We start from the raw sequence: 16,411 nt of genomic DNA, 5'->3' as shown, positions 1-16,411 counted from the left end.
CTCCGAACAAAATGTCAGAAGCAAATAGGGAAGAAATGCTTGCACGCCATCGAAAGGAGATTCGAGAGTTAACAGCACGGATAATACAGAAGAAGAAAAACGCTACAAAGAAGACGCGTCGGGGGATTAATTCGGAATGCGAGTCTTTGGAGCATGAATTGAAAGACCGGCACTCCCGGGAAATTGCCGCTTTGGGAAATCCTAACGGTGAATTTATAGAGGCTCCAGAAGTTCCGGAAAGCAAACCGCAAGGCCAGGGGAAAGAAGAGGATACGGAAGAACTAGAGGAAAAATCAAATACAATAACTGATACCCCAACAAATACCATTGCCTCCGAAGGTACTCCACAACAATCCTCGGTCGGTCCAAAAAAACCTAATCGCCAAAAAGCCAGACTAGCCCGCCGCGCAGCCGAAGCCGCAGCTTTAAGCGCAGAAGCCGAAGCCGAAGCCAGTGCTCTCCCAAACCCCCGACAAGCCGAGATGGCAGCGATGCAAACCCTCCTCAGAAACCTACACCTAGGCGAGAAAGAGATCGCTCCCGATGGGCACTGCCTCTACTCTGCGTTTGCAGACCAGCTCCCTATGCCTTCGGACTACAAAACTACTAGAGAGAAGTGTGCGGAGTACATGCTCGCGCACAGGGACGAGTTTGAACCCTTCCTTGAGGAGCCAATCGAGGAGCATGTCCGGAAGGTCAGAGAGACGGCGGAGTGGGGGGGTCAGGCAGAAGTTTTGGCCCTAGCGAAGGCTTTCGGGGTTGTTGTTAATATTGTGCAGGCGGAGGGACGTGGGGTTGAGAAGATGAACGAAGGGGGAGCGGAGGGGGAGGTCTGGCTGGGGTATTATAGGCATAGTTTTGGACTTGGGGAGCACTACAATTCTTTGAAGAAGGTTGGGGCTAAAGGGGGATCTTAAAGATCCGAGTTATGCTTGGCTTGTAGCGTTTACCATGCACAGACAGATCATCTTTTTGTAAAAATAGCGCTTTATTCTCCCAATATGACCGTATAAGCAAACATTACCCACCCGCCTATTCCTGCATTGCTCCCAGTACCAAATCCCAATATTTCTACCGTGGAAACCCAACTCATGACCCCCGATACGTACTATACGCATAAGGACTCAACAATAGGGGAATATGATAATGCTGGTTTATCTCCTTGACCGTAAACACCACCTCAACATACGGAAAGAATGTTTCCCCCTTGAAATGCTCCCAAGTCTCGAACCTAATCTTGTAGGTGAATCCCTCTTCGAGCACCAACTTCCCCGCGACCCCCTTCTGCCTCATCTCCCACGCTGCGACCCTCCCATCCTCGTTGGTCGATGCCTTCGCCACTTCAAAGCAGGAACTAGACGGGGAGCCATCGGCCGACTTCAAGAACCGGGATAACGTGCACTGGATATTTGCCGCCGGCTTACCGACGGAAGTGTCGAGGACGTGGCAAGTTACTGGCGGACGCTCGGCGGACATGATGATGTTTATGATCGCAGGAAGGCGAGAGTGTGAGGCGTTGACTTTTGGTGAAGGAAATGGTGAGAGAAAGGAAAGAAGGGGAAGTATCTCCGGTGGGGAGTTATATATATGTCCTGGGCGGTTGTCCGTTGATTCTTTGCTGGCAGTGGGAATGGCGGGATGGCGCGTTTCTGGATGGTTCGCTGCAGCCAAGACTTCACGAGTTGGTGTCGGGTGCGTAACGGGTAACGATATCAGCCTCGGTCTCCCGCGGTAAATCCTCTCAGAATTCACCGCCTCTCTTCCTACTATACCAAAAATGCGGCGGGCACATAGGGAAGACTGGCGGATCCATTGCTACCTCTCTCGTCAGCCCGCAGCAGAAAACCAATATTCGTGTGATATTCCGTGACGGACAAAGATTTGCTGCCTAACGGTCTCGATCTACTGTGCATCCCGGTAGACTACCCCACATACAATTGCGACATTCGATAACGGGATGTGCCGAGTTAATACAGATCTGGCTAGGACCTATTTTTTATCCGAAAAAATACAAATTTTGGGCTGAAATGAAATTGGGATTTTTCGAAAAGAAAAAAAACAAAGTTAAAAAAGTGCCAAGTGACTCCAAGTACTGTGCAAGTACTGGTACTAGGAAAAGGTCAAATGAGGGCCTAGCTTTTGGAGAGAAAAAGGCGTTTCCAGAATCCTTGTTTGCAGCGTAACAAAAACAGGGAGGGAGAATGTATGGAACCCGAATAGAAGGAGGGGCCGAAGTACTGCACAAGCACCGTACGAGTACAGCAGAGTGAGTTTTCTGGCAGAGTGAGATTATAATAGCTCACCTGGGGGCTTTTGCGTTCTACAGTATGCTGGGGGGGGGCACGGTGGTGGTCTACCAACCTGGCTCTGCAAGCGAGGGTTGTATTGAAAGAGTTGTTTCAGAGGATTTTGTCTTGAATGCGATTGATAAACCACGACAGTCCATTTATCGCCAATGCCACCGGGGCGGTCTACAGCGCTGAGGGTGCAGTCTATGATAGGGGATGCACGATAAACAGCTAGCTGGTAATGCCTTCGCGATGGTGGATCAATTCATTGTCACCAAGGGCCTTGGGGCTAAGAACCTCATTTCCCAACACTTCAACACAACCGATCCTTTCAATACCGGTGCCCTAAGTTTCTCTACTGGTATCACACTCAAGCACATCCTTGGTTCTTCCCCTTCCTTTGTACAACACTGGTATTTATGCTACCGGATTGGAGCTGCGCTTCTTTTGGTACAGTACTCATCACTAAAAGAACGCAACTCCAGCCCGGCGGCCCGGGCACAAAGACCGTGGAAGGGGCGTATGATACTGTATTAGACTCGCAGTGTTATACCATAAATTACAGCACATTACGCCAGAAGTTGTTTCCCTCGGAAATTGTTCATATCGTGCCCAAAGAATTTTCTTTGGCCACATCCGATTTCGTTCGAGATGAGCCCGAATACTACTCACGATTAAGGACATCAGGGGGGGAACAACGGACAGGAGGGGTACAGTACAGCGAACATCCTTACCAAAGTTGGTGTTTGCTACTAGATTTTTGGCGTATCGTTCGCCATCCCGTTCTGTCCGTTGCTCCCCTTACTACTGTATGTTGCAAGCGGGAGAGCAAGATTGGCGGGGATGATTTAGGTACTGTGCACTATGACCACCAGGAGTGCCGGAGGAGTGGACTGTGAGGTGGGGTTATAGGTAACGACGGTGGTACTATGTCAATTTATTAATGAAGCGGCCATGGTGGGAGAAGCTGGAGGAGGGAACTATTGAAACCAGCGGGGCCAGGTTCAGGCCAAGGCACTATTATACAATACCCGCCCCCTCACCTGAACAGGAAAGAGAAATAAAAGCTAATATTATCACGAGAACAGACAAACCCCCCGCCTACAAGCAGCGCCAAGCCAACTCAAGTTCACCGACACCCTCAACGGGCAGGCGACAGACCCTCGGCCATCCAGCTCCCACCACTACTCCCGCACCAAGGCCCCGCATCAAGCCCCTCGCATCCCCGCACGTCCGCGCGGAAACTTCTCTGCGGACGGCCCCGGCCAGCGCAAGTCGCACTGGAGGCTCGGGAGCGCACTCCCGGGGTTCCTGCGCCCGTATTCTAATTCGTCGGGGCCTAGCCCCCAGTACCGGTAGTGCTACACTAGGCGTTCATCTTTAGCTCAGCAGCGATATTATCCGAACCATTTGGGCCCTACCGGTAGGTATCCTATGCCGTATGGAGAAGGCAGATGAAGGAGAACGGGTGGTAGTGGTGGGGTGGGTCCTGGAAGCGCCGCGTGGGTTGCTAGGTGGGATACTACTTGGGGAAGCGTTTGGCAACGACTACCAAGAGGAATTTGAAGATGGTGCGGGCTTTGGTGCGGATTTTGATGGAGGAGATATCGGGCGAGACTTTTAAAGGGGGCTCCCCCCTTTTTACCCCAGTTTCCTTTTTTGTTCGCTCATAAGGCGGTGCAAGGCAAGCCGTTTTCTCATTTCTATTGTTTTTACTGTTATGGATGGCTAAAGGTGATTGGTTTACTGGTTTCCTTATGAGACTGGTGGAAATTTCCACCAGCATCCCCTACGTTATCGTGGGTATCCCCTCGAAAAGGAAGGAGGGGGGGGGGAAGGGTTCTAATGTTCACTTACAGTATATCGTATAGGGATGAAGAGATGTGTGTTCTCAGCGGTGCGTGAGGGGCTTATAGGAAGTTTTATGCCATGAATAAGGGCCTAAAAGCTTGATGTTTGCGTAACCAAGCTACAACCAAAAAATTGATAAAACAGCAAAAAGCTCCAGGGCCTGTCTCTGGGCTGAATAGACACTGCCTCCTCCCAAAAAGTTGCACAAGAGTTGTTGCAAACCTACCATAGGTAGGTCATTGCAGCGTGCTCGGGAGTCCCCGAATCCTTGCGACGTCCCAAGAGATCGGAAAATGAGACATGGGATTCCGGAATCCTGATTGGAGCGCTTGGTATCTCGAGCCTATCGACTTCCGTATTTCTAACCCCTATTTTCCGGATTTTTTTCTTCCCTTTTCTACCGCAGTCTGTGGGTCGCGGGGGGGGGGTGTACGATAAGTCCTTTCAACCTGCTTGGTCGGGATCGCTCCGGCGGGGGACACCTTCAAAGCCCTTGCAAGGTTGCAACAGACCAACTTAAATGTATCACCAACTCTCACTCTCGCGGCCTCGGGCCATGCCATTGTGGGGGAGATGACGCGGGCGCAGCAAAGATACCACCGTAAAAGTCGCAAGTCGCAAGGATTACTGTAAATTGCAGGCGCTCGAAAAGGTGTGTTCGTCCGGTAGTATAATAATGATACTTGTAATAATGGTCTACTACCGGCAGGCTCTAGGGTAGCGATATCAGATACATTCCTCATAATCTATAATGCCTAGTATCAGAGCAAAGACTGCAGCGCTCTTATTAGGCTCTACGCGTCAGCAGCGCTCCCTCTCCATATGATGCTAAAAATTAAGGGGCAAATCGCATCGCTCATTCGCTCTACGAACCGAATCATGCTTTGTGAAGGGTAGACACAACCTTCTTTTTCTCCCCGACGTATGTAATTATTATTATCATAATAATAATAATTATTATTATCATAATAATAATAATTATTATTATCATAATAATAATAATAATTATGTATTATCATAATAATAATAATTATGTATTATCGTATAACTGATTTCCCACAACCAGACCCCAATCCACCTGAATCCGATCCCGCGAAACACTATACGGCAATGCCCTATGAAGGTTACAAAGTTTAATAACGAAAATTTACGATAATTATTATGATGTGAAGGAAGGAAGGAAGAAGGAGAAATATCCTGCCCCCCCAATCCCCGGCATAATCCCAGATCACGCTTCACAAGCTAACTTGCCCTTTTAACTTAGAAGAAATCAAAGTCCCACGAAGACCCACAGCCAGAAATCCCGACGGGGAGGAAGTATCCCGGGTGCGCAGTGATATTGGGGGGAATAAAGCTTTGCCCCGTGTTTCCTCCGGTGTTCAAGATGCCTTCGTAGATCTCTACGTCGCCGGCCTTGATGTTGGTGTCCCCGCGGGAAATCCAGTACTCCGTGGAGATATGATAGTATCCCAGAGCCACAGGCGGCAATCTCGGTACAGGATCATCTGGTTTTTCGTACAGCAATTATGTCAGGAACCGCCGCCGCAACAAACTACACTAGGATGGGGGAGGGGGGTAATACTCAAATGCGTAACCCTATAATTCCCCGAACTTTGGCTAACAAACAAGCAAAACTTATCATTGCCGACCCTGGGAGCACCATAAGTGTACAGCTCCGTGGTATACCCCAATCTCCTGAACTCCGTAGCGGTGATGGTAGCCAGCGCGCCGCCGAAAGAATGTCCTGTGACAACGAGCTTATAGGAAGGGTACTGGGCGCGCAGCGAGTTTATTGATGCGAGGATGGGTGGGAACGCGTCTCTGAATGCATTGTAGAAACCGGTGTGGAGCTTGCAGCTTGAGCAGTAAACCGAAGCATCACTCCAGCGGATCTGGACGTTCGCGAACCAGTTCCCTAAGGACTGTGTGCCGCGGTAGGAAACGGTTATAGTTCGTCTGGTGTCGTCGCGGGCCACTATGCCGGTTGTGTCGGAGGAAGTAGTGCTTTTTATTTTTATTTCCGTTAGCATTGATCACCTCTGAGGCGGGAGGGAATGGGGGCGAGGGGGGGGGGAAGTACTCTGCGAATTCAATGATGGTGGTAACGCTATTCGCGGTAACCTGGGGGCAGATGTTGTTCTTGCAGCTTGCTTCCGTTCCGGGAACATGGTCAGGATCACAGTACGCTGCGGCTGCGAATTCAGCGTAATAGTACACTGTGGCTAGTTCTGACTCGCTGATAGCTGTCAGGCGGATTGTTAACCATGGGTTTTGAAAGTGAGGAGGGGTAGGTATATTAGAAACGTACTACGAGCACTGGCCTTGGGTGAAAAAGTCTCGATATCATTCTCAACGAGGTCAGCGTCCATGGCCAAGAGTTCTTCAATAGTACGATCCCGGTCTACGTCGTCCTGTGGAATTCCGGTTGGGGAACCCACAACCCCGGCAGCAAAAACTGCCAGCAGCGTGAGTATGGCACTTGGAAGCATCGTAAAGGAAAGAGAGAAAGAGAATGTGTAGAAATTGTGTGAGACGCCCCAGCTAAACAAAAACCAATGGTAGTCTTGACGAAGTCGGTAGTGGTGGAAAGATGGGGGCACTTGATATGTTTATAGTTTTCCTTATATTACAACCTTCCAGTCTTCGCTGCACGATGCCGGAAAGGGATCGATTGACCAAATACGCTGGAGGCGGGTGATTCGAGTAGTACTGTACATCATACTGTCCCGCCCCTTTTTTCATATCATCCCCCTTGAGCTCTCTCGGAGTCTCTCCAGTTACTATACCTAATTTCCGCCCTACCAAGGCCCGCGAGTGCAGCACCGTGTGACTAATAGTGCTACAAATTTATCAGACTTCTCACGCATGTACCATGATTCGCCCGGCAGCGTGGTAGCGGGAAATTCCGTGGTGCCGAAATTGTAGAGGGAACAAAAGGACTGCGCATCCCGAATCGGGAGGGAGGTTTTTTTTGCATACTCGAGTGGGTAGTGGTGTGGACAGGCAAGGCTCCCGTTTGATGCTTGCCACATGGTTACAGGTATTGAGTTGGGTTCATGTACTGTACAGCACTGTGCTCGAGTACTCGTACTGTACTTGTACCACTCAAGTCAGCTAAGGATTTTATGCGTGTCTGAGAGAGACAATTTGCATGTGATGGTGGTGGATTGTTACCTCGTGAGCGCTATTCGATCACAGAAGCCATTGCGCTGATTCGATGTGGAACTCTGATCACTTGGTGAAGGAGATTAACAGGAGACTTTTTGAAGGCTATCGGGTCCGTACTTTTGTGAGACGGGAATAGATGGTGCGATAGATTACCGTAATGGGCGATGGAGGGATGGAGGGGGTCTATTATCCTCATGACAGGATTGCTGATATCATAATGGATTCTGATATCTGTAGACTATGACTGTAGTTTTACGGTAGCACCAGTAGATCAGTTAAAACAAAGGAGAACCAACATTATCCCCTTTAACCACGAGTAATTAAGTTAAGCGAGAACCAATAACTCCTATTAGAAGCCCAATTGGCCGAGTGAGTAGCCATGAAATGTCAACTAGACCAATACCTGCACCCAATTTCATTCTAGAGAGCCACCCGTTGGACACCTCGACCCTCACTAGCGTCTCCAATCCCCTCATTGGGCCACTTAATAGCGCTCGTATCTCGAGTATTATAAAACGACCAATACAACTGTGTGCGCTCTACAGGTACATCTCAAGCCATGGTAACCCTGTGAGCCTCACAAAATGTCATGCGCTGCGCTGCACCAAGGGACGGGACGAAGCGCACCAATGACGTTTATCAGACAACCGGGGTGCCCATGAACAGGGATTCCATTATTTGAGCCTCGAAAAAGGACAAATAGCTCAAGCCTTGCAAACAAACTGGAGTCTCCCCAAAAACAGAAAAATAGTCACTTAGCTTCCATTGCAAAGTTCCTACAAAAAACAATCCCCGATGCTCAAGAATCCATGATTCCCCACAACGCACCCACATATTTATCGCGAAACCCCGCTGTAAAGCCAAAATGCGGGGATATGGTCAGGGCGCAGTTACTGTAACACAGATGGGGGGAGAAATGACACCCTAAATTTCTTCTGAGACACGCGATGAGTGACGAAAAAAAAAAGCAAAAGGTATGAGAGAGAAAAAGGAAATATATATGGGTTTGAGCTGACCATCACACTTCACATGAGTAAAACCTAATATTCGTCCCCGAAACCAGGTGCAAAGAGCAAAGGGCAATCAGGCAGCCAGGCATTCGTGTGAGCACCTGGGGGCTGGAAGAGGAAACCCAACATGCCTCATAAGAAAACCGGCTCTTCTTGCCTATTCCTGTCTCTGGGGTTGTCGGGTCCTCGGGGAATGGCTCCCGACTGCCCTCCCGACTTTCACGATAGGAGCTCTCGTGGCGCCTTGGTTGGGCTGGGCGAGGGGGGGACATGCTCACAGCTGTTTCACGTGTTCGCTCATTTGCGAGCTTGCTGCCTGGCTGGATTGTACTCGTAGAGATGCTACGAGAAGCAGATTTTTGCGAAGACGAGAGGAGCCATGTGAGGTCGCTATGGGACCGGAACATAGAAGAAAGAAAGAAGATCGGGCTGAAAGATACGCAGCGGCGGGAATAGATCAGGCCTTCTGGTCGGGGGGCGGCGTTTGTGGAGTCGACCGATTGGGACTCGGCATGGCACTTCCCGATGCTCCCTAGCTCCTCACTCAGGTTGTTTCTCACAATTGAGGAAACAATTCCCTCCGCCGCCCGATTCTTTGCAGGAGAACCTCCACCTGTCAGCTGCGCTCTTTGGTGGGGAAAGGGAGGGGGGTAAGGAAAGCTTTCAATTTTTTTGTGGGGTTTATGGTTGGCCAATTCGGCAATGAATGAGGAATTGTAGTATCCTGTCCGGAGGTCATGCTTCTCCCTCACAATCTGCAGCAGAACCTTCCTCCTCAATCAATATGCTCTGCGCCAAAGACATTCCCCCCACATCCCTCGTCCTACGGCCAGAGTAAGAATTTATCCGTGTTGTACAGTCTCACTCATTCTCCCTTGCCATGCCCTTAGGCAAGAATGTCTAAGGAGATTTGGGAGCAGGTATCTCCTGGCAAAAAAATATGCAAAAAAGATGTGACAAGAGTGGGACTTGAACCCACGCTCAGTTTCCCGAACCAGGATACATGTTAAGATAACCTTAACCTGGCGCCATAACCAACTCGGCCATCTTGCCATTATTCTTCAATCTTGTGTATTTTTGATATGTTTCATTGAAGTCTTAGTTTCATAGCCAGCTTTCTGCTGGCCCCGTTGGTGTTCGAAGCAGATCCCGTAGTGAAGGAATAGCAACACCTCAGGAAACAATGCATATCCTGTGACTATGAACATGGCTATTGCTTCAACTTGACTGTTTGAGTCTTGGAGATGAAGGAATGAGATATCAGCATGCAATCACGTGGGGCGCTAGCGGGGAGCGTGAGGAGTATTAAAACTGTGAATTAAACGGGGGGTTATCACTTCCAGCACGGCAGACGTCTGGGGGAGGTGGCCCAACACAACCCCGGCGCGCCGCAGGATACGGGCACACGAGAGCCGCGAAACCGCCACCACACCGGAACCGCACCAACCCCGAGACGAAAGGCCCCAGTTGAGCGGGCTCCAGGGTGCAGGCCTGCCATGAGCTTTTGCACTATATATGATATGATACTGTCCGAACACAAGGAACCACGCCTAAATCAACAGACTCAAGCAGAGCGCACTGCATTCAAATGCACTTCCCGCGGGGCCGTCAGGAACCAACTCTGCCTCTTTCTAAAAGAACCTTTGGGTTTTGATATCCAGGACCAAAGGTTTCTACTCCTCACGCTAGTGTTCACACAACACTTAATCCCGCCCTTCCGGATGCAGCAATTGATTCTCCTGAGAGGGTTTTTACTTTTGTTTGCTCCTGCCTTGTCCAATTCCTTTGACTTTCTCGCTGTCCCTTTCCATAAAGACCCCGGCAATATCAAACCCAAACTCCCGCTATTCCACCGATACTCACCTCCATTCGAGCCACTCGAAAAACCGACCAACCCTTCTGAACCCACGAGAAATATGAGAGCAGCTGTCCCCTTGGCCCCACCTTCCGTTGCTTGCTATATGAACCGCATCTTGAGACTAGTGCAAGGAAGGGAAAGAAAAATATATAACATGACACACTAATCCCGCTACCATAAACACTCTCGATATCGTTCGATCCTCTCATTTACACACCTCAGTTCCCATAACTCCCAACCTCTCCAATATTCCATCTTCTTTTCTTTTTTTCCCCTTTTGAATGAGTGCCCAGTCTCTCCCGGAGATTTGATATCACCTTTGTTTACCTGTTGGTGTATATACTGGAGGAACAACTGGTGAGCGGAAAGAGTGTTGGATCCTTCCACACTTTCTTCCTGTTGCCTACTGCCCATACCACATCAATGTGTTACCACCTCCCTAATCCCAGATCCCCTGTCCGGCCGGCAACCCCGAGAGCAACGTAACTCCATCATAGCCTTTCACTTACTCCTCTGATCACTTTTGTTGAAAATATTGTCTTCCGTTTTCTACAGACCTTCTCACTCATCTCACATAAATTACTTTCCGAGTCCTATACCATTCCCTTATATTAAGTTGCGTTTATTTTGGTGATAGAGTGCTTTTCATTAGTTTTCGATTATTCGCCAGCAATGTTGCATAAGCTGAGTATCCTTCAGCCCTCTGGATTTGAAGGCGTATACTAGAGTGGGGGATACAAGAAACCGGTTTCTTCCAGTGATGGATAAGGTCATTATTGTTCTCTTTATACATTCGGGCATCATGCCTTCCCCTATATCTTCTTAAGAGTTATTGAAGTTGTTCGAGTTGCTATCAAACGTCTCAGTTCTCCGCGAGCGTATTGGAGCTTCTTAGGACAACTTTAATTCCTTAAGTTGTCTAGCGCCTCCTTACCGCGACAAACGCATTTTCGCAGACCCTCATCGCCGGAATTACCGACGATAAAATATCCACTTTTATAGTGCAAGGCGCAGAGACTCCGCTCCAGGAACTACCTCTACTATGAACCCTCTTCTCTAGAATAGGGCTCACCTTGACGCAAATCCCAAGCACTCTGAGTGTTCACGGTGATTAGAGAAACGTATTCACAGTCAGCAAGATGAGAAACCAGGACAGGAATAACCGTTCCGAGGGTCAATGAAATGTGGACCAAGGGGAGATTATAAGGTTGTCCGCGAAACCAGAAAAATAACCTTTGCAGAGAATTACCCCTGGTCCACACCAAGCCCCCGGTTCCCTTGTTCTTCCCCACCAATTCCATGCTATCAGACAAGACATTTCTCATCCTGTGATTAAATGACTATCACCACATATCACTCGAGGTTCTTGAACTTGCTATCTTACGCTTAATAAGTTATTCATTGCGCCCAAGCAGAAACGATATTAACCCACGATTCCAGCATCATAGGTTGCCCGGAGTAAAAGCCCCGGTCGGTGGGGTCGTGTGACAGTATACAATGACTAGATATAAAATCGTAAGGGGAAAATATTCATCCTAGCAAGCAATCCCCATCAGCATTTTTAACAATATCACAATGTCATGAGACCCTGATCATCGAGTAAGACAATTCAAGTAACTCTTGCCGCACCTGGTCCTGTGCCCCCATAATACTCTGGAGGGGGTTGTCATAAGCCATGAATATCGCAGCGCATCTATGCTATACACTAATATATGTTCGACGTGCTCAAATCCAGTCTTACTCGGCCGGACCTACCTTCTTTCATCATTGAGATTCCCTCTATGATTGCTTCCTTGAACACAACTAAACCTTATCGTTACAAACCATGAATCAACATCCATAATTTCAGTTCTCTTGAGAACATACCTCCCCCTACAACAACTACACAACAGCAAGCATAACGCAAACTATTGTCCTTAAATTCAGACCGAAAAAACCTAGGTCTACCGACCGGCAGGATAAGCATCAGTTCCCACAGTATCGTTATGTGAAACACCCAGCTGACGCGGAGCAGGAGTAATCTCTGAATACTCTTCGCCTTGCAGGATTGAAACCGGGCACCCTGCTTGGAGATTTGCACCTTAAGTGCTGGGCCCCAACTCAGCTGCGCGAATACAGACTCTCTGGCACAAATAGAACTGGAGTAGGCCCCCGAGACCTTGGGTGAGTGGGAAATAATTCGCTTATTTTGCAGCTACTCTTAGATCTTTAGTTAACTAACACCTAGGACCTAGTACTCGGGGATCTGGCGGGGGGCTCGCCCAGCGTACCCAACTGTCCGAGTCCTAGAAGTAGCGCAAGATGCACTAGGATCATATTATTATTATTATTTTGGTCCCCGGATGCTCAATACCCAACAGACCATGGATCTGGGCACCCGACGCGATGCGGCCAACACTGGTAATTATCCTCCGTCCTCAGTAGTCCTGTATATGGCCCAACTAAAATATATATATCTCACCATGACATACTACTTTATTTATCCAGTACTCGGAATCCGCATTCCGACCGTAACCAGACCTAGCTTGAACTTGTCACATCCTGCTACACTCAGTAAATACTTCACAATCCTACAGAATTCGAGATATGGCTGCCGCCCCAGAGTAGATTGTGGAATGCCCCCAAATTTTTTATTCAAGATAACAAATAAAACTCAAAAAATTGTTCCTTAGCGGGAGGTATATATTCACAAATTTAAACATTGAGGTCCCTACCCAGCTCGCTCGTTCTACTTGTTCGCCCGGTTTTTTTTTTTGGAATAGATAGCGGCGAGGTAGTAATCTTCAAACGTTATTGATTCATACTTCAATGTCAACCTAGTCAAAGCCTGCCATGTTGAGATTTTACTAGCCCAAATGAACTCCTAGAGGTCATCCAGTCACATTGCTGTCTCTTGTAGGTCCATGTCCAGGGGCCCCCCATAGGGCTCCCGAAACGCTGCTGGGGAGCTCGCCTTTGTATCTCCAACCAAATCAGAGTAGAGGTCATTCTATTTTCTCTTTTTCTCCTCTCCTTTGTGATATCCCTTACCTAGCACAGCTGTGCCTAGCATGCCAGGGTTGCATCATTACCCATAAATAGTTGACGGGTAGCGCAGTTGAAGGAAAGGGATTGGATCAAATCTGCTACCATCAGACCGCACTCTTTGATACGAGTATCGTGCAGCCAGCTCCATGCATAGAGGATTATAGACTAGAGTGGATCTTTTGAGATCTCAATGGAGCCGGAAACAACTTCCACCAGTAGCCAGTCCTGCACCCGCAGCCCAATAGCACACACCCCCAGGCGGACACCCTACCCACCTTTCTGCAAGTCACTGGTAATCACTCGGCGACTAGAAGAGGGGCATTGGAGATAGGCTGTCGGTCGTAGACCGCCGGACAAAGATTGACATATACCAAGCAGTAGCCGATAAGGGACAGTGTTGTCAAATTTTCGGATAGGTATGGAAGTCGGCGTAGTGAAAGGGTTCCGGAAATCTTTTCGTAAAATTTGATAAAAATCCGGAGCTCTTCTTGCCCACCGAGGGAGAAATCGTGTCTACAAGTATATCAACTTCACGAGCTTTTTTTTTCCGGAAGTCCACCGTCGGCAGACATTCATTTCTCCCAATATTTTCAGAGCCCTCCCTTTTCGCTACTTATAACCCCACTTTCTACCTTCATGCCGCGGATGGTACGAGACTTGTCTCACTGTGACATGTTTCGAATAAGATTACCTGGTATTATTATATTAGGAAAAGCCTGGGCTTTGACGCACTCACTACTGCATCAAGCGGATCTCATATCTTTCCACCACAGATAATATCGGTACCTAACTTTGTTGGAACCGATAATTTTACACGGCAGCAGATGCTGAGGTGATGGCTCGCCAATGACCCAGATGGCTAGAAATTCCTACAGCGCCTCAGAACCTACAGGTGCTACCGTATTCCAAACTAAAGGAAGCAAAAGTCAAAGGAAATATTATTATTTTTGCTTCTGCTATTATACCACCCGCGGACAGCAGACCTCCCCCCTGTGTGTAATGACCAAAAATCGGATTCTATCATCCCATAACAGTGCCGGCTAGCTCCATATCCCCCTCCTCTGAAAGTGGACTTGTATGATAGGTCTCTAATCTTCTAGCCCCCATATGTTAGGATTCCTTTGTCTTCCCACCCACCCTACACAATAGATCCTTCAACAATTATCCAAACAAGGGGGAATCGGACTCCCAGGCTCCCGCTAACTAATTTGGACGGACGTTGATTGGTGGTTGGCGCCTCGGCCACTGCGCCAGCTAGGCATTTCATATAACATTCACATAGAAATGAATGCTTATCATGCTAGAATGTAGCTTTTTGCGCCAGAAGGTGAAGAGCGGAGGTCGACCGCCCAAGGTTCAAGGTAACTTGGACCTCTCCGGTTTCCCCATGTCCTCCGAGAGACCCACCATGGTTTTAAACTGGAACTTGTGTTATACCAGTGCCGGCACCTTGGTAGAATATCCAACGAAGGGGCAGAACATGAGAGATATCACCGCCCGATGATATCACAGGAATTTTGGCAACCAAGAACTGGAGCAAAATATCCGAGAACCAAGATGCCATAATACTGCAACTTGGGTAATACATCCAACATACACACGAGACATTCCCACACCTCGGCCGGTAGTCATATACGCATGAGCAAAATGGAAATGATGCTTCTCTGAATTTCTCAAAAAGACTTGGGGAGAGCGAGTTGTACTCTCTCCACCATCACATTAGTTCCTACCTTCCACCCGGCGGGCGCTTCACCTGGGAGCGTCCAGCGCACAGTCCAACTTATACCAATACCGGGCGAAACTCCGTATTTTGGTCTACCGTACTTGCCCCCACAGTTCATTGAAATCCATTACCCTTGTTTGTATGTATGACACTCCTACCACTATACCAGGCACGATGATCCAAAACGCATTCGAAGTCGAAGGCTACAGCACCATTATATGAACACGCTAATGGCTATCATACCCACACAGAACCTAGCAACATCCATATATCGTATCTGCCTCCCCGCGATCTGCAATACATCGGGATTCCTACCCCAAGAATCAGTCGTCGTGGGTTAAGAAAATGTCGCAAAGCGGTTTATCCGTGTCGGCATGATGACTTCATTCGTGAAGATAGCTCCTCGTTTTTTAAAAAGATTATATATATATTTATGCCTATCCAAGGCATATCTACGATAAATTATGCTCCATTGCCTCATCGTTTTTTATATATAACGCGATCCAGAATACAAGGTGCTAAGTTAATGAGAAACCTTGTGCATAATCTATCATACTACCTAAGAAGTCATCAACAGTATATCCCCAACCGACGTGTTAGGGTATGCTGGTGCAGGGTATATGGACAGCCCTTCCCCGCCTTTGGGGAATTGTGTCCGACTTCCACGTAGGTCTTCACGAGTATGATAATATGATGTGATATATGCTCCGCGAACTACGGTGGCACAAAATCACCAACTGTATCATACAACAACCCGGGTCCCCCGGGTCACAAATCAGTCTCACTCTTGCAGGGACAACTAATACGGACCCAATATACCTACCTACCATAACAACCAAGGACCGGGAAAAGTAGGAAAAAAAAATATCGGGGTAAAACGGACGGCGGGTGGAATAGGTTTCCGAGCCCCCCCGCTCCATAGCAGTAAGTTCGGGGAGAAAGAAAAAAAGAGAAGAAAAAACCCTAACCCTTCCTTACACACAATGGGTCGAGGGTAAACTGGTTAAGATGCATGCATCATGCATAAGATTGCCCACCCCCCCCCCGCTTCCGCTGTATGCAATAGTAGACGGACCCCGATATCATAGCAAACTCGCACCCACTGTATGATACCATAGCTTTGTGTTCCCGGTGGATTAATTGCTTGCGTGTAGAGTTGAAACAGCTATCGGGTCGGGCACCCCCGCGGGATTTATCGTAATAACTTGTTACCGATTCGGGTTCGTGCCAACCACCACCCCTGCGGAGATCAAAGCGAGGAAAGAGACAAATGACAATGAATGAATGAAACCAAGTAGATATCATAGTGGAGGGAGGGAGGGAGGGATAGAGAGAGAGGGGGGGGGGGGAAACCCAATCCATCAGGAAACCATTTAACTCCCTATTTGCTTCCTCGATTTCTCCTTCTCCTCCGGAAAAGGGGGAAATAACAGGTTGACATATCCCGCATCTACCAGTTTCAGGGAAATACCCTGTTCCCCCCCCC

At 48.4% G+C, this 16,411-nt stretch overlaps 3 protein-coding genes; 1 reads left to right on the top strand and 2 right to left on the bottom strand.

The window, feature by feature from the left end:
• Positions 1 to 11: 11 nt before the first annotated feature.
• GSTUM_00002877001 (uncharacterized protein) lies at positions 12 to 917 on the top strand (the record flags this gene model as incomplete). Its single annotated transcript, XM_002836586.1, has 1 exon — positions 12 to 917. One exon carries the CDS (start codon positions 12 to 14, stop codon positions 915 to 917), a length of 906 nt encoding a protein of 301 aa, XP_002836632.1.
• A 52-nt stretch (positions 918 to 969) lies between these two features.
• On the bottom strand, positions 970 to 1,580 carry GSTUM_00002876001 (uncharacterized protein). XM_002836585.2 has 1 exon: positions 970 to 1,580. The coding sequence occupies exon 1, from the start codon at positions 1,474 to 1,476 to the stop codon at positions 1,090 to 1,092; it is 387 nt and encodes a 128-aa protein (XP_002836631.1). The 5' UTR covers positions 1,477 to 1,580; the 3' UTR covers positions 970 to 1,089.
• Positions 1,581 to 5,022: 3,442 nt separating this feature from the next.
• Positions 5,023 to 6,718, bottom strand: GSTUM_00002874001 (uncharacterized protein). XM_002836584.2 has 4 exons: positions 6,448 to 6,718; positions 6,220 to 6,382; positions 5,722 to 6,143; positions 5,023 to 5,644 (listed from the first exon to the last, which is right to left on the bottom strand). Exons 1-4 carry the CDS (start codon positions 6,626 to 6,628, stop codon positions 5,400 to 5,402), a joined length of 1,011 nt encoding a protein of 336 aa, XP_002836630.1. The 5' UTR covers positions 6,629 to 6,718; the 3' UTR covers positions 5,023 to 5,399.
• Between the last annotated feature and the right edge of the window lie 9,693 nt (positions 6,719 to 16,411).

The sequence above is a fragment of the Tuber melanosporum genome (genome assembly GCF_000151645.1).
Source record: "Tuber melanosporum whole genome shotgun sequence assembly, scaffold_153, strain Mel28".
NCBI lineage: Eukaryota > Fungi > Ascomycota > Pezizomycetes > Pezizales > Tuberaceae > Tuber > Tuber melanosporum.
This window is presented reverse-complemented; position numbering and strand designations above follow the sequence as displayed.